Source organism: Nuphar pumila, chromosome 3 (genome assembly GCF_984573655.1).
Source record: "Nuphar pumila chromosome 3, dmNupPumi1.hap1.1, whole genome shotgun sequence".
Lineage (NCBI taxonomy): Eukaryota > Viridiplantae > Streptophyta > Magnoliopsida > Nymphaeales > Nymphaeaceae > Nuphar > Nuphar pumila.
The window spans coordinates 129,353,619-129,377,751 of record NC_143251.1 but is presented as its reverse complement, the minus strand read 5'-3'; the positions used below and the strand labels follow the sequence as shown (position 1 = coordinate 129,377,751).

At 35.9% G+C, this 24,133-nt stretch overlaps 1 protein-coding gene across 1 annotated transcript; it reads left to right on the top strand.

Moving 5' to 3' along the window:
• The first annotated feature begins 378 nt into the window (after positions 1-378).
• ATIM (timeless family protein) lies at positions 379-20,005 on the top strand. The gene is made up of 18 exons (XM_090000965.1): positions 379-463; positions 616-768; positions 1,468-1,627; positions 6,492-6,810; positions 6,969-7,106; positions 7,222-7,414; positions 7,538-7,672; positions 7,883-8,070; positions 9,242-9,411; positions 12,042-12,120; positions 15,008-15,544; positions 15,628-15,992; positions 16,091-16,207; positions 16,370-16,474; positions 16,696-16,947; positions 17,155-17,223; positions 17,309-17,533; positions 19,876-20,005. The coding sequence occupies exons 1-18, from the start codon at positions 379-381 to the stop codon at positions 20,003-20,005; spliced, it is 3,420 nt and encodes a 1,139-aa protein (XP_089857091.1).
• Positions 20,006-24,133: the final 4,128 nt, after the last annotated feature.

The window sequence follows — 24,133 nt, the reverse complement described above, 5'->3', positions numbered from 1 at the left end:
AACAATTAAATAACGTCTTTTTTTTTTGGGGGGTTCTACTTTCTATTTCCCTCCCTTCCACACTTCGTTCCCTTCTCTCCTCGTCTCGAGAAAACCCTAATTCCTGCGGTTTCTATCCATCGATCGACTCCTTTCTCTCTCGCGTGACTCTTTTTCCTTGGGTCGAATTCGGGAAATCGATTTCTAGCGGCGAGATTGCATCTAGGGCGCCGGATTTCGCGATCATTCGACGGAGAGAATGGCTTTGGAAGGGATATCTCCTATCCGCAACCTCTCTCCCCTTTGATCTTCTTTTCCGCGTCTAATTTCCGGTTTTCGATTTCTATCTGCGTGATTTCCATCAAGGTCGCCGTATTTCCTGGTCCTCGGAGGGACAGAATGGATTTGGAAGGGCTGTCTTTCGTCTGCAATGGTCTTGGCTTCGACAGAGATGGCGTTTACCACCTGCACGAATTTTGCTTGGGTACGACGATCTCCCTGCATAACTTTTTCGGATGTTATTTGATTCGTTTTGTTTGATTTCGGGCTGTCGGATCGGTTTGGTTTATTGTTTTCGGGCGATGAAAGGTTTCATTGGTTTGTGCGTTGACGTTGATCCTTTCAAGAAAAATGCAGAGAATATGAAGGATCTGCAGAGGTTCCTGAGGCGGGACAATCCGCAGACGCGGGATGTTTTTAAGCAGGTCTGCAAGTTCAATACGGCTGCGGTTGATTTGGTTCCGATCATTGAGCAGCATCATAGCGATCGTGAGCTGCTGGTTACCGTAGGTATTATTATCTGTATTCCCCTTTCCAGAGCAATGCATCGCGTGTTCTATAGTTTTGTAAGGTTGTTCTGCAGTAAAACTGCATGCAATGTATACTCCAAAGACTTGTATCGTGTTTGGTACTCTGCTGATCTATTCTTCATAAGCAGTATTTCCTGTAAATCAAGGCTGGATTTCAATTAGACGTACCTTTTTTCTAGGTACCAGTTGTACTACAAGCGCAAATGAGAAAAAAAGATTGATATGAGATACAATTTGGCAGTTAGATAGTAGCTTCTTCTTTTTAGGTGCTCCTATCTAAACTGGCCATAAATAAATCGGATAGAAGAGAAGCAGTTCAAATCAACCTGTAGAGTTGAAGATCAATGGTGATAGCATCTTCTTGTACGTGCATTCTAAGAGGGAAATCAATCGCCATTGTTTGAAAATCAGAAGTTGCTTTTCATGGTAGAATTTTATGATTGTGTTGCATGAGTTGACATTTTTTACGTGGAGGCCACATAGATGTGCAATTGACTGTTCTTGCTGCTAAATGTTTGCATGTGCCTGTTATGACACATGAAAACTGTTTGATTACGTCCCATTGTAAGGATTATGGCACAAAAAATTGTAGGGTGGGTTTTCTCATGGGCTACATTGGAACTGTTGGGGTGGTGCTTTTAATAGAGGTGCTTATGATGTACTTCCTTTGTGCATGCAGTGAAGGTTTTGGTATTCATGACTATGCCCATTGATCCTACATCTGATGCTATTGCACAACAAATTGAGTGCTTGTGGAACCTGAAGGCTTCCTTGACACGTAATGATACGGTTGCTGCCATAGCCTCGCTTCTCGAGGAACCGTTGGAACACTTGGACAGGTACCCAGTATTTGATACTGGTTATTCTCTTCTTATGTTTGGTTTTTAAGAAGCATGCGCAAAGCTTATCACCCCATCAAAAGTTCACTTGGTTCATACATGTTTTAGTATTGTAGTAGTGCTACCCAAGGCACACATATGCCTTAACTATTAAGATCTTTCTCATACAAGATTAATAAGTACAACCAATCCATCTTTGACCTACATGCTTTAGTGCTATATTGATCACCAAACTTATTATGTTGCCAATTTATAAAATTAATATTCTTTCCTTCTTCCACTTAGTCTCCTGCAGGCATTTTGTGTTTGTTCTTGTCTCATCACAAAGAGCTGTATTAATCTACACGTTTACTTGACCATTAATAAATTTTAGACTAGCTTATTTATCATGCTTCACCATAAGCTTAACAACTGTTACTTTGTAGAATCCTGAATCTTCATTTGTGCTTATTGCTTATTGCAGAAATCTGAGCATAAATAGGACTTGCCTTATTTCTATGATTATAATCTACTTTTCTGCTAGTTGCTGATTGACATTAACCATATTCCTTTTTGTGCTTTAGTCTTGATACTGGCACATGTGAAAGCTTCGAGTTTCAATGATAAATTTTTTAATTAGAATAAACTATAAAAAAGCTACCCAACTTATCAGCTGTTTACAGAAGACCACCCAACTTTTTATTGAAGTTAGCAGTGCTGAGTCTGCAACAGTTATGTGTGCCCTCTTTCTTTTTAACCGTTACCTGTATTCAACCTTGTTTCATGATTTATTGAGTTGGCTGCATTATTTCTTTAGCAATGGAGCACTTTTCATTCAATACTATTGGTGCATCCCTAATGTTCCTTTTCCCAGAGTGTTGGATCAAATTAACCCATTGAAAGTGTGGAATGATAATATTGACACTTTAGAGGAGTTATTAACTTAGGTGATAAACATTCATATTGCTGCTGAATTATGGCACTAATTGCATGTTTTTTATGCCCAAGTTTCTTAGGAAAATCTTATGCAGTTGAGAGACTAGTGGAGAAAACACAAGAAAAAAAATCTGTCAGTACTTAGCCGAGGTTAAATCTCTATTTGGTCAAAAAACAAATGGCGTTGGGTTCATATAAAGTATATTATTCACTTAGAGACTTGGGTGACATTATTGGAGTTTCTGTTTAATATTTCTACGAAGCCATCAACCACACTTTCGTCTAGTTGAAGCCTATGCTAGTTCAATATAAATCTCTTTTTTCTCAAAATAAAGGAGTCCGAATCTGCTTCCTTGAGCAATGACCATGACATGTTTACTACTGGCAATAATAGTTCCAATAATTATGGCCATAGTGGATGTGAAAGGCAGGAGAGGTATCAATAATAATTTTGGACGTTGTAGAGGACGTGCAGGCAATGCAAGCAATACATATTCTAAGAATAATAATTGTACGTGATGATATGCTTATCAATAATATAATGCTGGTCACAGCTTTTAAAATTATGAACGTGGCTATGGAAGGAACGATCACTTGGTTTCCTATGTAGTCAAAAGCACTAGTTGGTAAACGTCTAGAAGGCCTAGGCAGGACTAGTCGGAAACCCAAAAAAAAGATTAAGAAAATGCAGAATTTTGAATAATATATATTTGTAAAATATTTAATAGAATCTCTCTCTCTCTCTCTCTCTATATATATATATAAAGCCTATATGTACATCTGAAAAAATAAAGAATATATATTTATATATCTGAAGAAAAAGAGTAGATATATATCTAAAAAAATACAGTTTGTACATAAAAATATAAATAAATAAAAAAAAATATATATATACACATATGGAAAAATATTATATATATGCGTATTCTAGAAAAAGACAAGCTTGGACCTAGGTGGGGGACTAGTAGGTGGCCTAGGCGGGAACTAGTCAAACTAGTTGAGACCTTTTAAGTTTAGGACACTTGAGTGCCTTGGACTAGGCGCTGACTCAACGCCTAGGGCAACTAGGTGCCTAGTCGCTGATTTTGACCAACATATTTGGTTTCAATAACCTATGTCTTGATCGTGAGCTTTTACCAGCCCTAGGAGCAAATATGTCATTTGTGGTTATATATGTAGCAATCTTAGCAACCTACATGCTGCCCTCATCTCCTCACATTAAAGATCTCAGCTTGAACCTAGCTGACATGCACCAGATATAAATGCTTTGAACTTTTTTTTCAAAGACATGCCAATGGGATCTCCTTTTGAGGTGAGAAACTTGTATATTGATAGTGGGGCGACCAATCATGTGATTGGAAGTCCAAGTATGTTCACTTCTGGTGTCTCTTATAAAGGCAACAGTTCCTAAATCAGCAAACCGAAATTTCATTTGATGATGGGCAGAATTCATCTAAGTCTATCAATTAGGTCTTAGATATTAATAAACATATATTAGTTTACTTAAGGATGTTGAAAGAAGCACAAAGAGCTGAATGTGTTGCACAAAGAGCTGAACATGTTGAACTTTCACAACAAAGTCCTGAGGATGCCATCTCAAATAGCCAAAAAGATTAATCAAATTCGGCATCCTATCAACAGGTTTGTATCTTGTCATGCCTTTTCTACTGATTTTCAAGCATTTATGAGTGACGTTTTCAAGACAAAGATGGGTGCGTGCTATGACATAAGATATGAAGCTATGTGTTGAATAGCATTTGAGAAATTTTCCCAAAGCCAAATGTCTATTGTTGGAAGTAAGTGGGTTTACAATGGAAATGTAAATTAGATGACAACATTGAGAGGTTTAAGGCTAGATTGGTGGCAAAAAACTGCAATCAACAACATTAATTTGATTATGATTTGATCTTTAACCAAGTGGTTAAGATATTTTGCGTTTGAGTTATTCTTTCATTGGCTTGGTCATTCAATTAGTCCTTGTATCAGTCATATGTAAATAATGCATTCTTACATAGGAACTGAAAGGGGAGGTGCATATGGAGCAGCCTACAAGTTTCCATCAAGCTAATCCCCAAAAAATTTGTATGAAAATTATTAAATAACTGTGGATTAAAGCAGCCTTGAGAATGTGGTACAAAAGGTCCTATTATGTTGTTAGGGCATGAGGGTTCTTTGAGGTACATGTTGATGGTATTACTATAATTTTGTTGTGTTGATATGATTTTTGCTGGAAATTCTAATAAGTTGATAGAAAGCTTGAAAAGTTTCCTCTGTCATAGGGACAAACTGTCACATGGGTGCGGGTGCGGCACTTTCAAAAACCTTGGGTGCGTGGGTGCGGAATATGTATGTATGTATGTATGTATGTATGTACATATGTATGTATATGTATATGTATGTGTGTGTGTGTATATATATATATATATATATATATATATATAGAGAGAGAGAGAGAGAGAGAGAGAGAGAGAGAGAGAGAGAGAGAGAGAGAGAGAGAGAGAGAGAGAGAGAGAGAGAGAGAGAGAGAGAGAGAGAGGTCCAAAATTGAAACTTCTAAATAAAATAATTTAAAACTTCAAAATATGGGTTTAATTTACATGTTGGACTTTAGGAGACCTTTCCTATTCTCAATGAAAGCTTTTAATTTCCAAGAATCTAAATAAAATCATTTAAAACTTCAAAATATGGGTTTAATTTACACGTTGGACTTTAGGAGACCTTTCCTATTCTCAATGAAAGCTTTTAATTTCCAAGATAGATTTTAGGAAACCGTTTTCTATTATCAACACTTTCCAAAGCTGCCTTGTTGAGAAACTCGTTTTATGTTTTTGGTGGATGAGAGGAAGTTTTATTACTATTAAATGAGAGAGAGAGAGAGAGAGAGAGAGAGAGAGAGAGAGAGAGAGAGAGAGAGAGAGAGAGAGAGAGAGAGAGAGAGAGAGAGAGTTTAATGAGAATTTATTCACTTGAAAATAATGTTGTTCAATGCATTTTAAATGAATTTAAAGCAAGGGTCTCTTTTTTTTTATTTTCCAAAGCAGAAAATTTTAATCCAAAAAATGGACCAAAATGACCCTGGGTGCGTTGACCACACCTAGTTCTTAGGGATAGACTTGGGGAAATTACAATAGTTCTTAGGGATTGAGGTAGATAGAAATAGTGAGTGCATTAAATTGTCATAACAAAAAAATGTTTATGATATGCTTGAAAGGTCTAATATGCATAATTGTAAACTAGTTGCCACTCCAGCCATCATCAATGAGAAGGTCCCGTGCAATAAGGAAAAATTATACGATGAACCTATTGTTTGTAGAAATATGATAAGAGTTTACATTGAGTTCAAAAGGAAGAAGAGGTTCGCTCATTAAAAATAAAAATAAAGATGGAGGCTTTTCATGATTTGTCTATCTAGTATTACTTTTTTTTTCTTGATACCTCACCTAGTATTCGTGAAATACTGAGAACTTGTGCTTGTGGAATTCATGTTAGGCATGAATTAATGATCATTCGAGTCTGACTGAGATAAAGTATGCCTATCCACACTGGTATAGGGTGTGGCGCCTTATAGATGAGAATGTGCCTTGGCATGTAAGACAGCATATCGTGGATCTGTTAACACTGACAACCATCTAAAAGGGTAAAAACACACTAGTTGTGGTCATTTGTAATAAAAAAATATGCAAAACATTCTCCTAAACCTGTAAAATGCAAAGATAAACATCTCCTAAACCAGTAAAGAAAAAGAGTGAGAAAAACCATGATCCCAGAATATGCAGTGTGTCTTAGCGATCTATTATCTCTGTTGTGTTATTATTTAGAGGATTGATCATTAGTGTCGCTGGCTTCTTATCTTCTGCACTAAGCATACTTTTTCTGTATTTTTCCTCATGTGCTTATGGATGGCTGATTTCATTCTCCTGAAACAATTATGAATGGAGTGAATGAACAGTGATGCTTTCACCGAGGATGATTTTAACTTGGTTCAGCTGGTGTTGACTTTATTTCGGAATCTTCTTGCTGTTCAAGAGCTGTCATTGCAGCAGAAGGCATCTGGAATTTCTACGCGTTTCATGTGCTTGGCAGAGAGATTCCTTGAGCTTCTCTTCAGTGAGAATGTTATGGAGCTGATCTTAGTAGTGACCCAACACATCTCTGGTTCTGATGGTTATCTCTGCCAAGATAACCTGCTTTTACTTGATATCTTTCACTACATTTTCCTTGGTCAGAAGCCAGAGTTGATTGCTAATCCTTCTCAAAGGGATTCCAAGGTATGTTGCAATTACAGTTTACAAGCGGAAATCTTGTTATGTCAAGTTGGATTGACTTGAGTGTGGTGAGCTGCGTTTTTTTTTTAATTATATTCAACTATATTTTTACTGCATCTAATGTTTAGTATTCATTGCACAAATCTAATATCCTTATATAGGGAGATGGGAATGTTGTAACCTCCCTAAATTCTCTCAAGTCAATTATGGATGAGGAAGATGTGAAGAGAAGGATCATGAGGCTACAACAAAGGGATCAAAGCGTGCATTTTGGTGGGACTTTTGTGCGTTATAATGTGGTAAGAAATATTGAGTATCTGGATGTACAGCTACTTTTCAGTTCTGAAAGAGCAACATTCGTGTATTACTATCATTTTGACCTTGTTTACTTTTATATTTTATTGCTTGGTGCAGGATGGTTCTAAAATGTTACTCAAGGGTAAACCTTCTATGGACCCTACAGAAAGTCTGCTCAAAACCCATAAGGTTCAACGTGGTCCTCTGAAGCGAATCATGTGGGATGATGAAAGTTTGAATATGCCCAATGGGAATATTTCAGAACTACTTCATGACTTTGCAGCGCAGTTCTTATCTGGAGGATATAATAGTGAGTGATTATCTTTACATAGTAGTGGTTTGTGTCCACCAACCACTATTTCATGTTTTCTTTTCTAAAACTTCTTTGAGGGTATTATGATTGCATGCATGCATGGTTTGACCATACACACAGTTCTGATGCAGTCTATCCGTGAGGATATTGAAAAAGATCATCATGCAATTCAGAATAGTGAAGTTATACATTTCTTCCAAGTAGCTCGCTTCCTCACGGCTTATCAACGGTATAAGTTCTCACATTCCAAGGTTAGTATCACCTGGCTTACCCAGAAAGCAGAAAGTGTCATGTGGCTGGGTCAGTAATGCTTGTAGGCCTTTCTGTCAAAACTACAAATTTTCTTTTGTCATTTTTGTTGTTTAGCTTTTTCTTGTTATGATTGCTTATATTGAGAGGATTGTTACGTTGTGTTTTCTTATGTCATGGTATAGCCCATGAAGTTGGACACTGGTGCATATGAAGCCAGTTCTATGGACCATCATACGGATGGAGAGATCTTCCATGGAGCCTTTTGTGGGCCAATAGCAGAAACGATGAATGAGGCAATGTTCACTTTGGTCCTGTCTAAGTGGCATTACGCTTTTGATAGCCTGAAACAGACAAATGACTACAAGTTGCTGTCATCCTCAGGATCTCTCATGAAAGAAATGGTGAATGCAGATCTTATGTTCTGATGTACTAATGTGTTCTTTTAAAAATTGTGGAAAGTTGGCATATGACTCTCATGGTTCATACATATATAGACTTTTCTGCATCATCATTTATTTATTTCAAAGGAAACTATTATTTTTATACTGTATTAATTAGGAGATTCACTTTTTGTTGTGGTGACTGGTGAGAAGAGATAGTCAAACTTTCATCTTCCCTCACGTTCTCTGGTTACTGGAAGATAATGCAAATTCTGCAACTGAGCTTTGACATCCTGAGAACAGTAGCTGCTTATGGGATTCATATTTCTTGTTGTAGTTTCTTTAATGGATAGTCACCATGGTTTTCAGCATGTTGCAAAATTTGCATGCATCATATGCTCCTAAATCACAGGCCTGTGCATTTTGTTGCCGCATCAGTGTCAGCAATATTTTCTTTATGCCACCTGTCTAGTTGTAAATGGGAATACACTTCACTCACTATAGTCACTTGCAACATCAGAATATTCCTCAGGCATCAATTTAAATTTCCCCTTATATATGTTAACCTTTTCCCTTGCAACCAACATTAGTTCTCTTTCATGTTGCTACCTTATCAATCTGCTTGAGAAGTTAAAAAATATTAGTAATTCTTACCATGTCACACTTTTTGTGCATCCCTTTTCTTCACCCTTCTCCCTATTTTCATTTCATCTGCATTGCAGTCCTATACATGACTTGGCTGTGAAATTCCTCTAGCATCAAGTGGTATTTTCTTTTGGCTCACTGCTGTGAAGAGTAAATGGCTGAGACACATCAAATAATATCATTTTCTCACCACCCTATCGATATTAGGACCGTGAAAGGGATGTTTGGTATAAGCTTTTACACTTAACTTTTGTCACTATGGTGGTTTCTTTGGGCTTACAGGAAAAGTTGGCTGTTATTTACTTTGCTTTTCTGTTCTTTATATGTACCTTATGGCATGCACTTGCAACTGATGTTAATCAAACAGTTGCAATTCATTTTCTGCTACTAAAACACTCTAACTCATAGTTCTAGCCATTGATTTGAAGTTTATGCATCTGTTCTCAAGGTCTATAAGTTTTTAATACCTGTCCTTCAGGGAAACAAGCAGATATGCTTTTTCCGGTAATGTAGTGTCACTGATCCAGCTGTTTAAATTGCTCTGCAGATCCGCATGCTAGATCTGGTGCTGAAATTGTTCAGCAAAGAGTCTGCAGGGGAGGCTTATACTGCTCGTGTCTTACTTCATAAGATCTTTTATGATCAAACAGAAGAAGGAATCACTCGTTTCCTTGTGAATTTGCTGAAGTCTTTTGACTCTCATAAGCAACCTAGAAGGTGTGGACACTTTTTTATGCAAACGGCGAACTTGTTTTTGTTAATTTTTGCAAGTGTGACATCTATATTCACAATGTTTTGTCTTACCAAACTTTATCTTTGTGCCTAATGTTGAGAAGTGTAACATGGTTGTATCATATTTATATTTGTATTCTGTATGCTGCACTCATTCTTGTACATACTATTATTTATGAGGGGCATTCTTGTATTTCAGCTAGTAGGTATAGGGTCAACCAATTTTTGTCCTGTAGCATAGCTATGAGGGGCGTCCGCCTTTAAGATGTATCTTTTCTTTTTGCTTGATAATGAAGTTCTCTTTGAGAGACTTCTTCATCATCTTCTTCTTTGTGGTTTCCCTCTTGTGCAACTGATAGCTAAAAGTTCAATTGTTAGATCTCCATCCAATCATTTTTCTTTTATGATAATTTTTGTTTTCAAGTTGCAAAATGTATGGATTGTCCTATGCATGCAATCCATGTAGGGTATAAATGGTTTGGGTTCTGGTCTAATGTGGCCAATACCAAGCCAAACACAAACAATGGGTATTCGTTTCAGCTCAGCTCATTTAGGCATACACCTTCGTCAGTTCTCCAATGAAACATTGATGGTAACCCATTTTTGTTGTCTAAGATAACCCATGATTTGCTATTAAAATCTCGACTATTTTCCATTACTCACACTCCATCTAACTGGGTCCTTTAATTTGTTCATCTGTGGATGATACCCCTCCAGACTGATGATACAAACTGCACTTTATTAAATGAAGCTCTTTGCAAAAAATATATTATAGCCCCAAGAGTCCATTGGTTTGTAGAGTTTAGAAACACTTCACAAAGCCAATTTGTTTGAGTCCTCTTCATTCCCTTTCAATCTTCTAACCCATTCGTCCTCCAAAGTCCAAACTTGTCTAGACTCTAGACAAACCATAGCCCATTTCACAAGATGTACTTTTTAACACCTTCCTTACCACTTTGAAAGAAATTTCTGAATATCCTTTCCTGATAATTTAAAGATAGTTTTGAGAATTTAAAAGAAAGCAGCCAATACCTGCGTTCGAGAACCTAGCGACTTGGGATTTGACTCAGTGATGCTTGACCTGTGGCTCGAGTGGGTCAGCTTGGTGACTCAGGTGCGTCAACTTGGTGACTGGGCTAGGTTTTGTTAACTTTTGAGTTTATATAAAAATAGTGTATTAATTATCATATGAATAACAAAAAATTTACAAAATAACATGGCTACTTCTGAAACCAAGGAGTAAGTTTGACATCATGTTAACCTGCAACTAAGTCATGTATACTCATTTATATTAAGAAATTGAGTGACTAAGCTAGTGTGTATTGTTTGACATACATGGCTGACTATCAAGATCAATGATCAAAACAAAAATTCAACAAAAAAAGAATTAAAATTTACACGTTAAGATTATCAATTACTAACATCATAATATAAGAAAAATCACTTGTAAAATAAATTATCATAGCTAGAACACACACATATCATAGTCACATGTATCGTTCAAGGTAATTTCTTGGAAGTTTTAAAAATAAAAAAATATCAAAACATAATAAGAAAGATAAGAAAATAATAGGTTTAGTATCATTTTTCTTCAAAAAATATAAGGAAATAAGTTTGAAAGGTTTTTAAAATACAAAAAGAGTCAAAAAATAAAATTGGGCATAAAATATATAAAATAAGTTTTTTTTCAAAAATATCGTGATAATATTGTGATGCTTTTATTTATGGTGATATTTTGCTGATATTACCTGAAATTGTTGATGATATCATGACTTCCAAAATATCAGCAATTTTGGTGACATTTATGTGTATATATATATATATATATATATATAGAGAGAGAGAGAGAGAGAGAGAGAGAGAGAGAGAGAGAGAGAGAGAGAGAGAGAGAGAGAGAGAGAGCTGCCTATCACTTTTGTGTCTTACCATACCGGGCTTTTGAAGGTTTTTTTTCATGTTTTCCTTAAATCTGACGGTACAGATGTGTTCTGCGTGCTTGATTTTATACGAATCAACTCTCAATTGGTCGGATTAAAAATCGACAGTCTAAAATTTTAATAAATATTCAAGGATTAAAAACTTCATATTTTCTTATTGAAAAAACATGATCCAAGTGTCGTTTCCGAGCAAATCCACCGTGCCAAATACATCTGCAGGTTCAGATTTGCGAACAAAAAACCTGAAATTATTTGTTCACTTGTGGTAGGCCATAAAAGTGGTAGGCAGCTATACATATAAATCCAGCTTGATTCTGCTGAGTCAAACAGTGGCTCAGCCAAGTCACAGTTAGACTTGGCTTGACTCAGTTGAGTCACATGATGACTAGGCCTTGTCTTACCTGCTTTTGCTGGTTGCCGAGTCCATTCTCTGGGTTAACCCTGTAAATGGACAGCTCGCTGGGTTTTAAAACATTGGCCGATATATTGGAATAACATAGAGGGAACAAGTGTTGCAGAACCTGCTTAAAGATAATTAGCTTGGATTTCCACCAAGCAGTATTGATTAAATTCTCCAATCACTTGAAACCAATGTTGCATGCATTTAGATATGTTCTCGTATAACATGCATCTCTTTCATATTCCTTTTCTTATGGATTATTTTCTTGTTGATATTAGTGATCTTGCTGATCTGCTGGAAATGGTGCATATAATTTTAAGACTTATGGAGACTCTTCAATCACATGGCACATTACGGGTATTGAATCACCACCCTCCATCCCACTTTCTTGCATAGTGGCTGCTTCCTAAGGGTAGTTTATCTATGTCGGTGTGTCCTTTAATGAGACTTGTATGGTAAACATAGTGGAGGGTTACTGAATTTTAGTTATATATAATGCATGTTATTGCAGTAATTGATTCTTTTTGTTTATTACTATTTTCAAACATATTAGTTTTGGGTAGTAGTCAGAAGACCTGCAATAGATTTATCCAATATTGTAAAAATCATACAGCAAGCCAGCAACATATGATATGATACTATAAATGTTTTAGGTTCGTACAACAAAATACACACATCAAAATCAGAGAAAGGCAGGTATTGCACGGTATCAGACCATGTTATAACTATGTCAACTGTATCCTATGATACATATTTTTTCATAATATTCAGCTACTTTTTGGTTTGAAAAATTTCAGACAAATTATTTCAATTATTTTCCACATTTAACAAAACTTTTTTGAATAAATAAGGCTTTATTAAGGTCCAATTCACCATATTCTTAAGTGAAGGGAAAACAACTTTTTTCCTTTTCTTTTAACAATGTAGGGAAAAATCTAAATGTAAATTATTTTGGAAAAAAGAACCATTATTTTGTTTTTGTGTTTACTGTGCTCAAAAGAAGTGATTAGTGATTACTAAGTATCTGAGAAGCTTCACTTTCTTTTTATTCTGATGCATTGCACATAATACTTATTAAAACTTATTATACCCTCGAAGTTAAATATAGTAGTTGGTGCTGTATTTACAATTTTATATAATGTGGCTATCTTTTATTATTTGCAAATTGATACATATTCATTCATGCTCTGTTTATTCCATAATCAGGCATACTTGATATTGTAGTTCTATTGTTTGGATTTTTAATGGATAAGATTAAAACATACTATTTTTTGCTTTGAAAATTAAAGGATAGGATGCAATAGGTTTAGTTGCATTTGGTAAGCCAAAACTATAACCAATTATAATTGGATGCGGGTATGGTTTTGATTTTTTGCTACTGAATCCAAAAAATGTTCGAATTTGATGGATATCTGAATCCGTTTACATGTAAAAAATGGTCTGGAATGAGCTGTTCACCATCTAAATTCAAATCCATTTAGCCGACATCTGATTAGTCGAATGTGGTATCTGCTACATCTGATCCAAATCCGAACTGTTTATATCCCTAATCTTAGACCCTTTTTGTATGACTTAGAATGCACTTTGTGTCTACTAATGAATTCTATATCCTTACATGCTTATGATCACAGTCACCAATCTCGTTCTCAGGAATTTCTCTGCAAAAGAAAATCTCGGCAGATTTTGAACGAGTTTTTTTTTCCCGGAAAAATCTCTGAAAAAATTGTAAAAAACAACAAAATTATAAAAAAGATAAAAATTAAAAAAACATGTGATTTACACTTATAAACACTAAAAACTATTCATGTAGCACTAAGAACTAGCGAGTTAAACTTGGGTCTCTTTGAGTTTTAGGCATTTAAATTTCTACGGGGGTGGTACTTTTGGAATTTAGAATAAAAAGAAAGGGTGCAAATGAAACTTAAAAAAAGGCATCTCTTCCCAATGATGCTCTCCTCTTTATATTTCAAGTTTCAAGGCATCTCCCTCCAATGTTTAAAATTTGGTTGGTCTTTGAATTTATGTTACATTTAGTTACTTTAGGTTGTGTGGTATAGTTTTTTATAAAGCAGGATTTTTAGTCCCACATTGAAGGTGTGGAGGAAAGCTTCTGATCTACTTGCCTATAAAAAACCTCACCATGCCTCAACAGCTTCTACAACTTCATGCTAAAAGTTGCGAGCTTTGGTGTAAATATTGGTGCATTTTAATCGCGTTTGATTAGAAAACAGGCGATATAGACATGAAAAATAAAAATTGCCAATATTTTCAAAGTCTTCCGTATATATAATACATGAAAAATGCAAAAGATCTATTTTTTGCACCTTTTTCGCGAGAATTTCAAAATGTTGCCGATATTTGTGACTATGCTTGTGATCAATAGCTGCCTGCTTTGTCTGTGAGAATGTGAGACATCTTCACCTCATGCTTATTAGGTCTTTTTTTTCTAAGTTGATTTTTGCACATTTCCTTGATTTCTCTTTCTTGATGCACTTTGTATTATTGTTTACGAGTAGATGTTATTATAAACCATGTTCACGATATCTTATGATTTCTTTTGAGTTTCTATTGGTGTAATTTAAAATAGGATAAGCCGAAAAATCTCACAAAAAACTTGATTTTTAGTACATTTAACTTATGCAAGAATTTCATGACATTCTCACTAAGAAACTTTGACTTTTGGGAAGTTAGTCTTTAAAGGACATTTTTTTTTCAGATTTAGTTTTTTAAATATTCTCCCTCCTTTTTCTGAGTCCTTCCAAGAAAAGACTTACTGATACTATTATGATGCCCTCATTTGTGACTATGATATAAACTCACTTGTATCATATCATAATGGTAACATTAAAAAAAATAACTGAAACTCTGAAAATTTTGTCGCTTTTAATTGCAGTGGCATCTACCTAATCCAATGCCTGACTTTGATGTTGGAATTCAAACCAAGCAGTGGAGTTTTCACATCATATTCTTTGAATGACATGCAGAATTCTAATAAGTAATAAATTTATGCTTTCAATGTAAACTTGTCAATGCCCGTTATGCACTTTTAAAGAGAATTATTTGGTCCACTAGCATCGACATACTAATCATATTTTAGCAGGTCTGTTGTCACCTTTTCTATGGTTGAAGCCTTGCTTGCATCTGGCACATTCTCACACACATATGCCATCATAAACACACACATATGCCAACATAAACACACACATTCATTGCATGGATGAAGACTTTTTATGACACTGAGCAGGTTTCAAAAAAATCAAGAAAAAGGAGTAAGAAAAGGTCCGGAGGTCATCATGTAAACCAGGTTGAAGAATTAGTGAATGAGCATGTACAGATTGGTACTGCTGCTGAATCGAACTGTAATGCTGTCCACTCTATCTCAACTCCATTGCCTGATGGAGAAAATCCACAAAGAGAATCTGGCTTAAATATGGACTCTAAATGCAATGAAGATGTTGGTTTCAGAGAACTTGAAATGTCTTTGAATAATACAGTACATCAGGAAGATCGCTCAACAGAAGTAGATACCAAAGATCGTAATTTTAACCACAATGAAGCGTGCGGAAATGAATCATCCGAGGATGATCAGCAGGCAGCTATAGTTGAAGTTGACCTGAATATATCTCATATAACTTCCATGTTTGCAAACAGCATGGTTGTCCAAAATTTATGCTGGCTTCTGAGGTTCTACAAAAGTAACCGTGCCAATACAAATCATTACATTATATGCATGCTTCAAAGGATATCCGATGACTTGGAGCTCTCACCGATGCTGTTTCAGGTTTAGATCTCGTGCTTGGTTAGAATTTATTATAATAAATGTGTGTATGCTATTAATTGGATGCATGATTTCTGTTCTTTCAGCTATCTATCCTTTGCATATTCTATGAAATTTTGCTTGATCAGAAAAAATCCAGTCACAAGGAATATAAAAATATAGTTTCATTTATTACAAAGTTGGTGGGAAAACTGGTGAACAAATTGAAGAGCCATCCTCTTCTTTTCGTTGACATACTTTTCTGGAAAACAACTAGAGATTGCCACTACATTAATTCAGGATTTTTATTACATGAGATTGGAACCTTAAGGAGCAAAACTCGAAAATGGATGGACAATTCTGTTGGTTTTGGAGGTGGAGATGATCCGACAGGGTCTCACATAAACATAGCTGATGCATTAGGTGAAGATGAAGCTGATCTTGTGCCTTCAGATGAACTTGGTGATACGATGTAAGGCTAACAATTTATCATACCTAAACTTATTATGTTAAGAAAATTTCAAGGGTGTGTGCTTTCAGTACACTAATGTTTAGTTTGTTTGCAAATAGTGATGAACATGCAGAAAGTCCTCAGAATGATTCAAATGATGTGAGAGATGAAGTTGGTTTATCAAACACCAGAACTTCTGTTTCAGCTGGAGGCAGTGGCATGAACAATGATATTGTGTAAGGGCTACTTTTATACTGATGACTATTTCACTAAAATATATGCCAGTAGTCTGTTCTTAATGTTGACAATGACATTGTTTATTTGTGAAGGTTTCACGTGCTACTGACTCTTTTGCAAACATGTATGAGACCAACACAAATGTTTTCTTTGTGATGCAGTCAAAGTCATTCTTCACCACAAGGTCTTCAAAAGGCTCGTGAAATAAGAAAACGCCTTGTTTTTTATCCAGAGCAAGAGGATAACATTAAAAGACTTTATGAGATGTATGATTTCTTTGCGATAGGTCACTTGTGCTTAAAAGATATTGATATTTTGTCCTTGTAGAATCTATAAAGTCATGCCACCAATGAGATCTGCCATATGTAAAAAAAAAGAAAAAAAAAACTGTTACACCTGTAAACTTGGCGTCACCTTCTTGGTGCTTGATCAATGCATAAGTGGTCATGGGGCCCTTTTTTTCCTGACATCTCAATGATCTTTTCAGCTACAAGGGAAGGAGACGCTGTGCATTTTTTATTTCGAAATCTCTTAGTCCTGATGTCAAAATCTCTCCAGCTGAGGTTTCTCGCATGCTTAAGCAGCTTGGTCTAATGGTTAGCTCAAAGGAAAAGGAAGTTGATTGTATGGATAGTGGGAAAGATGATCCACTACATGGCAAGGTTTTGCATTTTGACGATAGTATCACTAGTGAGAACACAACTCAATTGGAGGATGTTTCCCATACTAATATTGCAGCGTATGTTTCGTTTCTTAAATTTTTCTCTTCTCTCTTACATATGCATTTCACTTACTTAATTTCTATCTCCACTTCTTGGAGAAGTTAATCTGCTATGGTAATTCTTCATCTAGATTCTGTGTATCCAACAGTTAAATCTTCTCTTTAAATAATTTGTTTTCTCCTTGAAACATAATTTTTATGATACATTGCATTTTCTTTGATTAGGCATTCCAGAAAGAGAATAAGAGCCTTTAGCAAGGAGCAAGAGATAATGATCAAGGAGCTGTTTGAGCAGTAGGTTTTTTACTATTAATTTTGTGTCATGCATGTACAATTTGTTCTAGTGGCATTTAGCAGATATCTTTGCATCACTTTGCAGCTTCAAGACACAGAAAAGGTGCATCCATCTAATTGCCAATGCGTTGGATTCCAATAAAAGGTTTTCAGCTGCCCAAGTCTCTCGCAAACTTAAGCAACTTGGTCTCCGTAGGCCACAGCTAGATGGCATGGCTGATGACATGGCATCTCGGAAGATTGTTGCTGACTTGGTTACAACAGAAAAGGAACAATCTGATGATGAAACCCTGTCAGCACATAAGAAAAGGTATGCATATAAATTCCAGGTATTCAGTGATTCAGCAGGCACCTTTTTAATTTTTCCTGTGAGTCTAAGGGGCATCATTGGATCACTGATTTAAGTCTCACATTATCTTTTGCTTGCCTGTTCTTTCATTGGGAATGCTTTGGAGTCAACTAAAAAATGATGGTCAGTGCCATGTCATAAGTCTTCTACCATTTCGTTTGTTGATTGCACAGTTTGCATTGACAAACGTGGTTGTACTGGAATTCCATTCCTGTCATTGTTGTCTTCTCTATGTGAATATTATTCTGATCCTAAAGTACCATTAGCTGCAAATGTTCAATTTAGTTAAGCAGAACTGCCATAATCAGGATAACTTAGTTTTGTAAATTCCTTGATTACCATCATGTGTGGGATTTACCCAATATCCCTTTGGTCAAATTATTGACAGAACATGACAAGGTTAACAAGGTTGCAAAGGAATTGTTAGACTAAGTATTTATATAGATTAGCAATAGTAGTGTATTACCCCATATTTTGCTCAGATGGCCTTTAAATGTTGAAAACAACCAAAATGCTGCTTTGTGGACATATTTTTAAATAAAAAAACTAGGGCTGGGCATTGGTCTGGCTGCTTTCTGTTGGCCCATGGTCCAGCCTGTCTATACCAGTATTTTGGAATCTAGTTTGGCCTGCAGAAACGATTGGCCACTCAGGCCCACCAAATGTATACGGTTTCATTGGAGCTAGTCTGTTGGTCACAAGAATTGGTTTGGGCCGAGTTTTTGGGCCTTGGCTCAGCCAAGACTGAGATTATGTTGTGTCTCTCCTTGTAATGTGCTGGGCTTGACTTAGCCACAACGTGTTGACATACCAATCTATCGATCCAGAATATGGGCTATGTTGGTCCTTCGGCCATCCTTAACGAAAACATGCTTAGGACCATCAACATGACTACTATAACCGATGTTTTTTTCAAGGTTAACATGCTTAGTACCATCTCTTTGACTTACCATGCTTAATGTTGGATCTTCATTCTGTGCAAGAACGATTTTGTTCTGTATCAATTTTGCTTGTATGAAGTTGAGAAAGAAACCAGAATTCTTTTTGTTTTATTGGAAAATTATTAATTTCGCTTGTACGAAGTTGACTTATCAATTTTGCTTGTACCTAGTTGAGAATAATGAACTATTTCCCTTTTCTCTCTACTTAAAAATTGGAAAATTCTTCCCCTTATGTCATAATTAGAAAGAAATCATTGAATTTTATTTCAGAAACAGCAGAATAATTTCCATAAGATACTGATAAATGGCATCCAAATGTCCATACACTGTTCATATGCTTGAAGACTTTTACTTTGTGCACTTATTGCATTGCATTTGTAGGCTCCACCTACTCCAGTAGCCTCTTAGCGTCATCTCCCTTTTCATTTGCTTTTCAACCAAGGCCTACCTTGAAAGTGAGCCTCTCGACATAGCCCCCACCTGGAATCATATTTTCTTGCCTTTTTTAGTGAATTCCTTGAGGTGATTGTTGCCAGCTTACATTTTATTTCTTCTACATGGTTGCCAGCTTACCTTTCTTTTCAGTGAATTCCGTCATATCTTCTCCATTTTTTCTTACATGTCTGCAGCATATCTTCTCCTACACCAGCACAGCTTATGTTGGTCATGCTTTCAGCATTCATAACAGACAAATGTCCTCTTTGTTGAAATGAAATTAACAATGGGATGAACTCACTCTTGTTCAAAGAAACATAGAGCTAAGTTATACCCAATGTTGTAAAAATTTCTGAATCGGCCCAAAGATGATTCAACAGGGGCCGATTCAAGGTTGATCCAAATTCATTTTTTAATATTTTTTAACATTTTTATTTTTAGTGACACAAGTCATCTGATGGTAAAAGGGCACCAATTTGATTTTTTCATTTTTTTTTCAAGAAACCAATTCACATAGTAAACCGATTTTAACAACATTGGTTATGTCTAGGATGGATCTGAAAGCTTCAAACATAGCTGTTGACATGTGGTACATAGTGCATCATTTGAAGCCATTGGGTGATGCTTGCTTATTTGTAGGTTCCCTTCAATTAGGCAAGACCTTCTAAAACTATATGCTTCAACTTGTTTTGTGTATTTATAAAAGAGGGGCCTGGGGGGAGGGGTGGTGGTAGAACTTAGAAGTGCACCTTGTATAATAAATTTGTTGCCTTTTTTATCGTAGTTTTGTAATATGTTTTATAAATTTCTTGCATCTTCGTACTTCCATCTTCTATGGTAATGGCTGTTCTGGAGCTACACATACTTATGGACAAATAAGTAATTTTTTGAATCTGGAGCTAACATGATCCTCTTTATGGATCTCAGGATGAAAAAAAGTATTAAGAACAATGGGGCACTTAAAGACCCTTCCATGGTCTCTGTGGCAGTAACTGGTGGTCAAAGAACAGAGTATGATGCTTCGGATGACGAGCCACTAGGACTGATCTTTAAGTAAGTGTTCACAGTTAGGCCTTATATATTCCATTTTACATCGTTTTTGTCCATAGCCTTTCCAAACACATTATAAATGATTAAAATGATATTATAAATTCAGTTACAAATAGGTTTTGGCTGAAGGGTCCGCTCTTAGTTTTTAGTAGTGCTATAACTTTTTCTGTATTACATTACACATGTAATAAAATGAACACTGACTTCCAAACTTATATTGGCTGACCTAGGTAGAATAGGCTGATTTTGGCTGCTCGTGTATGTAATGTAACATGATTCATTTATTATTATTGTTATTTAATATCTGGGGAAGATAACGGACCATATAATATTTTGTTGGACTCAGTTACTGAAAGCACTATATGCACTTGGCAAGTGCACCTTCAAGGGGGCATGTTTCTGGGGCATGAAACATCATGCTTCTGCAGCACAGAGAGCGCTTATTGGGAGGATGCTTTGGAAGTGCATGTGAAGCATGCTTAGGCTGACAAAGGAAGCACGTATCGGAGAACACTCTTTCCTTATTTGGGAAGCATGAATGTGAAGAATGCAGACTTCTTTGGAATTGAAACACAACCCTGATTAGCTTTTTCTTAATTGACAATATTTTTGTAAGAATTTACAAGAGCAATTTGTTGGAACAATTAATGTAGTATATAAAACTTGTATTAGTGCTACATTTGTAAATACCTTATCTTTATATACCATACATTATAGTGGAAAAGTTAAGAAAAAACATTCTTAATGTACTTATTATCACTCTTGAAATTTTTTCAAAAAGTTCAATTTTGTTCCCTAAATGCTTCCTGATGCACCTTCGTTTTGCTTCTAACTTGCTTCACATGGGTAAATACTCGCATCTTGCTTCCACTTTCTCTGCATCCTCCTATTCTGTTTTTTTCCCTGGTGACCTTGATTTGGCTAGTTTTGCATGACTTGAATGATTTTATATGGATTTTCATATATATATATATATATAGTTAAAATATGTTGTATCTTCGTATATATATTTTATATATATAAGGTGATACATATACATATATTACATATGTATATGTATCTACCTATATATATATAAAATATATATTGATAAGGGTAGTTTAGGTATTTTACACATATTCATTTTCGTGAATATGGTTTTGTATTTTTACCTTTTTTATTTTTTTCTTTTTCTTTTTTCATTTAATGCATTGTACTTGCATTGGGAGGGGCCCAACCCACTAGTCGTTGGACCCCTCCAACGACTATGTGGAGCCCCTCTCAATGCCTCCAAAAAGCCCTATAAATATGGGCAGCTCCTCTTGTATTTTCTTAAGGGTTTTGGGATTATAGCCCAACCTTTTAGTGGTTTATGAATCTTATGAGTGCAATTGCACATTTGTGATTCCGGTGTTGTGCTTGTTGTGCACAAGTGTTCCAAGTGTTCTTGTTGTGTGTATGTTCGCAAATTTATTCTCAAAGTTATTGCGTTATCAACTAAAGTATTTTGTTGAAGATACTTTTACATGGTATCAGAGCCTCGTTGAAAAAGAAGAATTGTGATTCGCCCTCTCTTGCATTCCTCGAAAAGCGTGCCTTCAAGTTTTTTGAAATCAAAGAGGATCATCTTCTTCGAGCAATATTTTAGGAGCCTCTCTTGTCAAGGAAGACGCGAAAAGTAATTGATGTTCGTTTTATTCCTTGGCTTCTTTCCTCTCTAATGGGTGAAAAAGACTCCCATTTCTCTTTTGGGTTTAAGCTTAATGGCTCAAACTATCATGTTTGGGCCGGTAATATGGAAGCCCATATTAAAGGAAAGGGGCTTTGGGGTTACATTCATGGATCTATACCGGAAGCGGAACCCAAAATTACCATTATTGAAGGAGGGGATATTAAGATCCTTGAAGGGAATGAAAGACAAAAGGCCCTTTAAGAGTATTCTAAAAAACATGATGATTGGGAAATGAAGAACTTCAAGATCTTATCTTGGATTTTCTTATCCGTTGAGACCAAGATAAACGCCAATATCATCAAATTTAAAAAGGCTTCCGAAGCTTGGGTATATCTTGAGAAAATGTACACCTCAAGAGATCTATCTCACAAGTACTTTCTCCAAAAAAGGGCTTTGACCCTCCAACAAAATGACATGACCATTCAGGAGTACTTTGCCGAATTATCCTCTATTTGGGACGAACTCGCAATTCTTGAACCTAAATGGAGTGGAGAGGCAATCGAATTAAGGCACAAACAGTTTGAGGAAGACCGGTTCTTCAACTTTTTAAATGGCCTTAGACTCGAATTTGAACAAGTTCGTTCCTCTCTTCTCTTCGCTTTCACATCCCCCTCACTTGAAGATGTTATCACCAAGCTAAGTGGTGAAGAAACCCGTATGAGGATTGGCAAAAATAATTCTAGCATTCTTGTTACTTCCTCTACTCAAGAAGGTGGTGAAATGGCTAATGCCGTGTCAAGACCGGGAAATAACATGAAGTCCTATAGACCTCCTCATTTCAAGAATCAAGGTCAAGGAGGAAATGATCGGTATGGCAAAAGAGACTATAACAAGGTGAATTGCTACTTTTGTAAAGAACCCAGACATATCAAACCTTTGTGTCCTAAATGGAAGAAATTGATTGCAACGACTATGGCATCCCAAGTTTAAGAACGACCTTTTTCATCAAGTGAGTCTCTTTCTCTTCAACAAATTGTAGAAGCATTACAACCTCTTCTCAAAGGAGGTACTTCCGGAGCCGCTATGTCATCCTCTTCTCCCGGTAAGACATCTTGACTTTTAGATTTCAGGGCATCCTTTCACATGACCCCTAGCTCTTGCTCTCTTTCAAAATTTTCTAAAAATTCTTTTTCATCCTTTGTCTCAACCGTGGACGGAACATCTCTTGAGATTAAAGGAATAGGTAATTTTGAAAAACAAGACTTCTTTGTTCCAAAGATTTGTTTTATTCCAAACCTTAACTTAAACCTTCTTTCCGTCTCACAACTCTCGGACCATGATTGCGATATAAAATTCTCTTCTAATAAATGTTGGATACAGGATCGCCAGTCCGGGAGATTGATTGAGGAAGGCTCTAGAAGAGGAGACCTCTACTACGTAGATTTTCTTCAAGTTCCCAAGAATCAATTTTGCAACGTCGTCCAAAACAAAGATATTCATGTATGGCATAAGAGATTGGGTCATCCCAATATTGTTAAAATCTCCTATTTGCCTTTTGTTAAACATCTTTGTAAAAGTGACTTTTTGTGTAATGAATGCATTCTTGGGAAAATGAAATGTTTGCCTTTTCCTCAAAGATCCATGTTTACGACAAAACCATTTGAAATTGTCCATTCCGATGTACGGGGATCGGCTCCGGTAATGTCAAAATGAGGATTTTCATATTATGTGATCTTTGTGGATGACTACACTAGGTTTTGTTGGATTTATTTTCTTAAACATAAACATGAAGTTTTCTCAACTTTTAAAAGTTTTCACATGATGATTTCAAATCAATTCAATGGATGCTTAAAAATCTTTAGATCCGACTCTGGAGGAGAATACCTCTCAAATGAATTTAAAAATTATCTTGAAAATTTTGGTATTCTTCACCAAAAATCTTGTCCGAAAACCCCTCAACAAAATGGGTTAGCCGAACGAAAGCACCGGCATATCATTGAAACAACTAGAACTTTACTCATTTCTCAAAACATTCCAAAAAATCTCTGGCCTGAGGCAACCCTTACTTCTGTCTATCTCATAAACCGACTCCCATCAAAAAATCTAAACAAAATTTCTCCTTTTGAAAAACTGTACGATAAGGAACCTGATTATAGCATGTTAAGGGTCTTTGGGTGTAAATGTTTTGTTCTTACTGATAAGAATGACAAACTTTCTCCTAAAGCCATTCCTTGTGCCTTTCTTGGCTATTCTGAAACCCAAAAGGGGTTTCGTTGTTATGATATCAAAAGTGATAAATTGCATGTTTCCAGAAATGTGAGTTTTTTGGAAAATATTAGTGGATTTGATCGTTGTGACCCTCAAAATGAAAATATGGACTATTCCTTTTTATTTGATTTACTGAATAAAGACGATTCTAGTGATAATGAGTCAGATCAAAGTAACCCAAATGACTTTGAAACCGAGGAAAACATATCCTTGTCT

What these genes read in the sequence shown, in the direction of transcription:
- ATIM (XM_090000965.1), top strand. Translation starts at nt 379, where the DNA reads ATGGATTTGGAAGGGCTGTCTTTCGTCTGCAATGGTCTTGGCTTCGAC. An exon ending in CCTGCACGAATTTTGCTTGG is followed by an intron (nt 464 to 615) that starts GTACGACGATCT and finishes AGAAAAATGCAG; the next exon opens with AGAATATGAAGGATCTGCAG. An exon ending in CTGTCAGCACATAAGAAAAG is followed by an intron (nt 17,534 to 19,875) that starts GTATGCATATAA and finishes TATGGATCTCAG; the next exon opens with GATGAAAAAAAGTATTAAGA.